An 8,257-nucleotide genomic window follows, 5' to 3' on the forward strand; every position below is an offset into this window, starting at 1 on the left:
AATCCAACACTTCAAGAGGTGAGGAGAGAGACAAAGTAGAAAAGATAATATAATGGAATAACATGACTTATAAATAAGAACGCTAAATGGGACTTGTTTCTCCAATACCAAGTCAGGTTAGGTTTGAGTAACTCCACGAATTATGAATTTCATTAAGAAAATAATGAATATATACAAGGAGAGGGAGACTATTGGAATTCATATTCCAATGTCCCTTTGTCTTCTTCAATTTCTTATTTATAATAATTTCCTAATCTCAAATATTAGGTTCAACAAGGGGGAAAGACAAAAAGGCAACAACCATAGTATAATAGTGAAAATATCGTAGCAATCATTGCAATAACTATAATATTGATGGTAATATGGAGGAGAATGTTGGAAATTTTATCCAAAACTCAAATCAAAGAACCAAAAGAAATATTCTACGAAAAAAAATATCATGGCCACGAATATGAGTAATTACATCGAAAGAAACTTAGACCTGAATGAGAATATTTTATGGACATCATTGCATAAGGGGGTGAATCTAGTAGCCTTCAATAATAGGAAGAGAAGGAAACGCCCAAACTCTTCCATATAAAGATATAAGTTAGGAAAGAAAAACTTCATGTTTTGTTCAACTTAGGATCATAGGCTAATCTCACAACACCATATCTTGTAATGAAATTAGAACTGGACACTCATGACCATCCCAAGTTGTATTCATTGAAATGGGTCAACAGAGAGACCTAGATAAATGTAACCACATAATGTAGATTCAAAGTTCTTATCAGTGTTAATTTTATTAATGACGTAATGTTAGATGTAGTTCCACTTGATGCATGTGGAGTAGTGTTAGTGAATCCCTATATCTACATATGGGATGAGATATTCATGAACTAGTACTGCCTCATCAAGGGAAAAAAGACTTCATCAATACACACAAGGGAAAGTCAAAGATCTCACGGGTAAGTGCCAATCAAGGCAAGAAATTGATCAGTTCTAACAAGAAATGTTCTTTGCTATTTTTAAAAGAAAATTTATTTGTAGAAGAGTTAATGAGATCCAAGTCATCCATGGAAGAGTGTACTAAGGAAAAAAACAACAATTGGAAGAGTTTCTACTTGCATATGGGGGTGTTTTTCATGCACCTAAAGGACCCCCACCTAAAATGGAAGTGGAGCATGAGATCCAATTGTTTCTATAATCTGCATTGCCAAACATTAGGATATACATGCAGTGTATTATAGAAGAAAGCAAGGTAAAGAAGCAGTTGCAGTAGCTACTAGAATAATGTGTCAGTCAACTAAGTACCTCACCATGTGGGTTGCCCATCATAATTGTGCCAAAGAATATGCGACTTAGAGGATGTGTATTTATTATAAGGAATTTTAAAAAATATGATCAAGAATAGGTAAACCTTGCCAAGGATAGACGATATGTTTCAACTAATTTCAGTAAGAAAAATACTTCACCAAGATGGAATTAATGTCAAGGTATCATTATGTTCAAGTCATAGAAGAAGATACCTAGAAAACTGCTTTTAAAAACAGACAAGATTTTCATGAGTGGTTAGTTATGTTTTCTTCCTATGGAATGCACTATATGCGTTCATGAGATTATTGAGTACTATATTTCACACATTTGTAGATTCATTTCTTATTTTTTATTTGTATGATACATTGGTATATAGTGCTAGCTATGAGCAGCACATATCACATTTGATGTAGATGTTAGAAACATTAAAGAAGCACCAACTACTGTAAAATATCAAAGTGTAATCTTACATAACTATATTTGATATATTTAGGATATGTTATAAGCGGATGAGAGATGAATATATCTCTTGCCAAGATGTAAGCCATCATGAAGTGGTTGATGCCTGCTAATGTTTCTAAGGCAAAGAGTTTCGTTTGGGAAACATAGTACTTGAGGAAATTCATAGCCTCATTTTCAATAGTAGCAACACAACTCAACACCTTCACAATGATTAGTAAGAGCTTCCTGTGGAGAAAGGGTTTCTAGAACAAGTTTTGGAATTACCAAACTTGTAACAACCCTTTTAATTGGAGATAGATTTTAGTGGGTATGCAATGGGAGTGGTATCAATGCATTGAGGAATGCCTATATGCTATCATTCTAAAGTATTTCAGGGATAAATTATTAACTACCCTACCAATGAAAGGGAGTTCTATGCTCTAGAGAGAGTTGGGAAAAAGTGTAAACACCGTCTGATGGGAAAGGTGATACTAATCCATATAGATAACTAGCCACTATGCTACTTTTAGGCCCGTACTATGTAACAACAGACTACACATTATAATTGGAAGGGGTTTTTAGAGTAGTTTCATTTAATGATCAAGTACAAGAAGGGAAACACAAACAAGTTAGTTAGCATGTTTTTAAGGCCACCCACATCAAAGATCAAATATTTGGGAACTATGAAGCACATGGAGCCTTTCACCCATGATGCATATAGAGATTGATATATAGAGGATAAGGAAATAAGGGGGTGTTTCAAAAGTTGTAGAGCCAGATTCATGTGCATGATGGTGATAACACAATTGACTACCATCTCAATAATGGGTTACTCTATAGGATGGATAAGTTAAGTGTTGCTAAAGGTGAGTGATTGAAATAGATCAAAGAGGTTGGCATATCCAAGGTTGCAAGGCATTTTGGTGTAGGTAAAATAGTGGCCAACTTGAAGTACCCGTATGTGTACTAGCCTAAGATGCAAAAAAAAGTAGTTGGGATCATAAAAGGATGCATGTGTTAATATACTAGTAAGCCTAGTAATAGAAAATAGGGTATAATCCATCCCTTACTTGTACCCACTCATCCATGGGAAAGAATTTCCATGGATTTTGTGGGAGGTTTACTAACAACTAGGAAGGGACATGACTACCTAGTCATGGTAGTTGAACGATTTAACAAGATATGTGTTGTCATGCCTTGCAGAGATCATCAACATGAAATATGTAGTGAACTTGTTCTTTGGATAGGTCTCGGTGCACTTTGGGAGAGCAAGGAACATCATTTCAGACAGGAACAAAAAATTTCTTAGTGCATTTTGAACTACATTATGTGAGAAGATGGACATAAAGTTGAAGATGTATACAACATTCTATCCAAAGACAAATGGGAAAACAAAAGTAGTTAATAAGACTTTGTTGAAGCTTTGGAGGGGTTACAATAGGAATCATATGAAGAATTGGTATGAAAATATGGGGTGTACATGACACACTTATGACATATTTGTGCACACTTCTACTAGTAAGTCCCCACTTGAAACTTTCTTTTTATATTTTCCACCATTACCTTTGGATTTTTTCATATGGATAACAAGGAGGAACGAAGGAGGATATCATAGAGGATGCCTGAAGGGTAGAAAAAAATGTTCAAAAGATTAGATAGATCCATATATAGGTACAATACGTTGCCAAATTCATTATCCAATCATGATTAACACAAAATGAGAAGTCATTCAAGGTGGGAGATAAAGTATGGATAGTTGACCAAGGAGATGCTACAAAGTCTTGGTATTAAAATCAAGCCGTTGTGATATTATCCCTTTAAGATACTAGAAATGGTGGGAGACAATGCCTATATACTTTATACCACCATATGCGCACATTTTCTCAATTGTGAATGTAGAGAACCAAAATATCTGTGAGCCTTCAATTATGGATTAGGATGAAAAACAAGTCCTATTTTCTATAAAGGATTTAGCACCAAATGCACAGGTAAATTCAATAGAGGATACAATTTTTCAAAAGAGGTCCAACACTATAAGATAGGGGTAGCATGACCTTTGGTAGATTGGGTGGAGTGGATACCTTCTAGACCAGGCTAAGTGGTGCACTTGAGAGAAGGTGCACATATTTTTGGGACGAAAATCCTCCTGAAAGGGGGATGTATGATTCATATTGGATCATCATAATATTTTCCATCCATCTTGATGCTTTTACAGTGGAAAAAATAGAGGAATCAACTTAGTGGACCATTTTTACCAATGGGTCCGAGTTTGGTGATTTAGGATCTAGAAATTTGCAAAAGAAATTGAAGGCATTAAATGAAATTTTTTGGGGGTGAAACCCTGTCTCTTAAGTGTCACTTCCCATAGCTTCATTCTACACTCATATACCCTTCCAACAATACAAGAAAGACCTCAAATAAAGTTTGTGAGAAAATATATCTCAATGAATGACTCTTGGAATCAATAAAGATACAAATTGGTCATTGGACTTATGAGAAAACATTGGAATACAAGAAAATACCATTTAGAAGTGGTAGTTTCCATGCATATGAGTATGTTTTCAATAATCATGTCTAACTAAGCAAGCTCTTTCAAAATTCAGATAAACTCTCACTACCACCCAATCATGAAGTGAGACAAATATAGGTCCTAGCAAGATTTGAATCTTGTAGCTTTGGAAACCACTTAAACATGATAAGATAGAAAAGATGCATCCCTCTCTCCCCAATTTGACCATAAATCCTTACTAGAGAAGGTATGTTTTCTTCTTGTGAAAGAAGAATGATTTCATTTTTGTTTCCACCTACTAATTTCTTTTTTGTTTTCACCAATGTTGGAGGGATGCATGGATGAAGGTAGGCCTTCTATTTGGTGTTTATAAAGGTAAGGGTTGACCCGACTATCATCTACCAAAGGATTAGCCTTGCCGATGAAAAATGGATGGGCTTCTCCCTAGTTGACTCATTGTAAGATCAAACAGTGAATCTGCGGAAATGTATTCATCGCAACAAGAAAACTATATGGAAATCATTGAAACGAAATGACCAAAGATAAGGGATGACCCACTCAAGCTCCTTTACCATTGGAGAATAGTGGAGAAGAAAATGTAGTAGGGTAAAAACGAAACGCAAGAAATTGGATAATAGTCTCCAACAAGTTGTTTAGTGTATCTCTCAAGTGGAGCATCAAGGAGGTGGAGACAAATTATGGGAATATAACTAAAAGTGATAGATTTTATAGACTATGTGGTGGGAATCTCTTCAATATCAAATGAATACAATTTGGGTCGAGAATACTCATTAGTAGGTGATGGATCCTTTATATTCTAAATCTCTCAAATAACCCTCAACTCACTACTATCAACTAAAGCCATAAGACAAATAATGAAATGAACAAAAAAGAAATTGGCTTAAATAACACAATAAGCTTATAGTCTTAATTGGCGAAATTCCACTATGATGTAGTTTTGTTGCATATTGCTAAACAGTTATGTTGTGAAATAATTTTCCAGTTAAACTATTTGTTAGAGTGACAAGTTAGAGGAAAAGAAAGATAAGACACCATACTGGAATTTTGTATTAACTAACACTTTCTTGTCATTGTTCGAATTTCAAATTGTTCATATTTAGTCATAATTCCTTTTATTCAATACAAATATAATAAAAATATAATCGTTATTGTTATAAAGGGAAAAAAGTAAAAACACAAAATTTACCAAAAGATTAGAGTTGTTGCTCCAGTTAATAAAAATACAAATGATGTGTCTCATGAATGTGAGACTTTGATATGAGAAACGATAAAGAGCTATAGTCATTATTCTCTCACAAAAAATAAAAATAAATTAATAAATTAATAAGACTATATATTATAAGATAAATGATGGTGTTGTTAGAAACGTAAAGAAAGATTTAATAGAATAAAGTATTGTAAGATGAGTGACAGTGTAATGTGAATGAATGTGATATACAAAACACGTACACTAGAATGAATGTGATATATAAAACATGGTGATATATAAAATGCATACAGTAAAAAAAGGGAGATGATCGTTCTAGAAATGAGAGAAGTGTATATAGTTAGTATTTGACATTGAATACAACTTTTGACCCATTGGAAATTGCCAAAATAGGAAGGATGGAGAAATGAAGTGCACGCTTATTTGAAACGGGTGGGAAGCCCTACATGTGCTCAACTTAAATAGTAACCGCATCATCCGCTTAACCAAAATAGGGATGGATTGATCTCGTGACTAACCAAACCACCTGTCAGCTGTCCTTCAAAGTGTCCTATTAGTTTCCTTAGATACTGTCGACATTCGACAAAGTCAAAAACCATCAAACGAAAAACCGTCGAACTGTCAAAATCAGATGGCCACTTGGTGACGGCTATATCTTATGACTCTTCCCAGTTACTGCTACCCATTCCATTCGCACTTAGCCACGGTTCCCAATCCCTAGTCCCTGCATTTTACTCGTCTCTATGAGAAGATGAGGAGATTGCGCTGTGAGAAGGGTAATACAAACAAAGGGGCGTGGACCAAACAAGAAGATGACCGCCTCATCGCCTACATTCGAGCCCACGGCGAAGGCGGCTGGCATTCCCTTCCCAGGGCCGCAGGTTTTTTTTCTCGTCTCTGCCTTTTCAATGGTATTAATGGTTGCTAGTAGATCGAAATGAAAGAGATATAAATCTGCTTTATTTTTCGATTGCAGGTCTGCTGCGATGTGGGAAGAGTTGCAGGCTGCGATGGATAAATTACCTGCGTCCTAATCTGAATCGTGGAAACTTCTCTGAAGAAGAAGACGATCTCATAATCAAACTCCACAACCTCTTGGGTGACAAGTATGATGTTTATCGTTTTTATTTTTTTTAATAGAAAAAGAAAGATTTAGATCTACTTTGAAATATACAGAACTAAATCTCCGAACCTAACCATTAATCCATATTTTCAAAACCATCGTTATTGCTTCAATCAATTCCCAATGATATTTGTCTTAAACCTAGATCTCTAATGGACCCAGATGTTTCAGATTCCTTGAATTGAACTTTCAGTTATGGACCGATTTGTCTCTCAAACTGTGCAGGTGGTCTCTTATCGCGGGTCGATTGCCGGGGCGGACGGAAAACGAGATAAAGAACTATTGGGATACCCACATTAAGAAAAGAAAATTGAGCAGAGAACTCGACCCCCAGTCCCATCGCTCCCTATGGCTGCCTGACAATGGCAGCACTACCCTCAGCTCTCCGTTTGCTGACGACCACGAAATCTCGGCTTCGCAGACCCCGAGAACGGCAGAGATAACAGACTTCTTCCAACAAGACCAGTCGGAAAGCTCGCCGATCGAGCCCGCCGCTTCTGAAAATGAAGAGCATGGTGACCTCAATCTTGATTTGTGTATGAGCTTGCCATCAAAGTCGCCCCACGCCGAAAACAGAGCTTTGAGCGTGGATGGAACAACAGATTCAAATTTTAATTTGGGTTGCGGATTGTTTCGTGTTTATATTTAGGTGGGGAAGTTTGGTTATTAGGAAATTTCATCTCAGTTCAATTTTAGACCAGACTATATACGACTGAAAAATATTCTAGACATAATTTCTTCACAGCAAATAAAATTTCTTCACAGCAAATAAATTATGACAAAGGTTATTAGAAGCGAATATTGTGAAAAAAATCATAGCAGTTTCTCTCACAGGGATTTTTATGTACGACTGAGAGATATTCTGGACATAAATTTGTCAGCGACGAATAAATTTTGACAAACGCTATTAGAGCCCGAGATTGTGAAGAGAATCATGGCCGTTTCTTTCACAGGGATTGTTTCATTTACAGGGTTAGGCTATAGCCTCCGGGCGATTCATGGACTATTAGGATTTTCAATTAATTACTCATGATGTCCGCAAGAATGTGTCGAAATTTGTTGGTTTCTTGTGATGACAAGCATGCGGCAATCTCCATGGATGTCAAGAATGTGGAGGATGGTAAGATGATCATCGTGCCAAACCAAACCAATAACGATGACTTGAGAAATATGTTCTTTGTATGTAGCGTAAATATGGACAAAACTAGTCCGTATTTTCTGATTGGAAGGTTGTCCGAAGGCGGTTAGGAATCGTCTTAGTCTTTTTTTAATATATCATAATAAGTTTGAGTTTGAGTTTTTTTTAGTTTTTATCCTTTCATATATCATAATAAGAATGATAAATAAATGTAATAGATGGGTATTTTATATTTTATATATAATTTTATTAGAATTTTTGTTTTTATTTTAATTTTTAATAAAACTCAGGATGATATTAATATATTAAGAATGGATTAATATTAGGAAATATGCAAAGTTGTCTTATTGTAAGATTGAGTCAATATTTAAAATATTATTACATATAAATTAAAAATAATTTTTTTATTGAAGTAAATAGTTAAAAAATGAAAGGAATTTAAGATATTAATTTTAATTTAAAAAATTAATATTAGTAAATTACAAAGCCATTGTCATAAGTTATATAGCAAATTTGAGGGTT

General features: G+C 35.0%; 1 protein-coding gene across 1 annotated transcript; it reads left to right on the forward strand.

The window, feature by feature from the left end:
* The first annotated feature begins 6,145 nt into the window (after positions 1 to 6,145).
* LOC149217381 (myb-related protein 308-like) lies at positions 6,146 to 7,898 on the forward strand. The gene is made up of 3 exons (XM_089391352.1): positions 6,146 to 6,355; positions 6,451 to 6,580; positions 6,823 to 7,898. The coding sequence occupies exons 1-3, from the start codon at positions 6,226 to 6,228 to the stop codon at positions 7,244 to 7,246; spliced, it is 684 nt and encodes a 227-aa protein (XP_089247478.1). The 5' UTR covers positions 6,146 to 6,225; the 3' UTR covers positions 7,247 to 7,898.
* The last annotated feature ends 359 nt before the right edge of the window (positions 7,899 to 8,257 follow it).

This window comes from Pinus tabuliformis, chromosome 1_1, assembly GCF_031772625.1.
Source record: "Pinus tabuliformis cultivar Carrire ecotype Pingquan chromosome 1_1, CPIR1, whole genome shotgun sequence".
Classification (NCBI taxonomy): Eukaryota; Viridiplantae; Streptophyta; class Pinopsida; order Pinales; family Pinaceae; genus Pinus; species Pinus tabuliformis.

Bases quoted from the DNA above. Each gene is read 5' to 3' on its own strand.
- LOC149217381 (XM_089391352.1), top strand. From the start codon at position 6,226: ATGAGGAGATTGCGCTGTGAGAAGGGTAATACAAACAAAGGGGCGTGG. The intron at 6,356-6,450 runs GTTTTTTTTCTC...TTTCGATTGCAG, and splicing joins TTCCCTTCCCAGGGCCGCAG to GTCTGCTGCGATGTGGGAAG. The intron at 6,581-6,822 runs GTATGATGTTTA...CAAACTGTGCAG, and splicing joins CACAACCTCTTGGGTGACAA to GTGGTCTCTTATCGCGGGTC.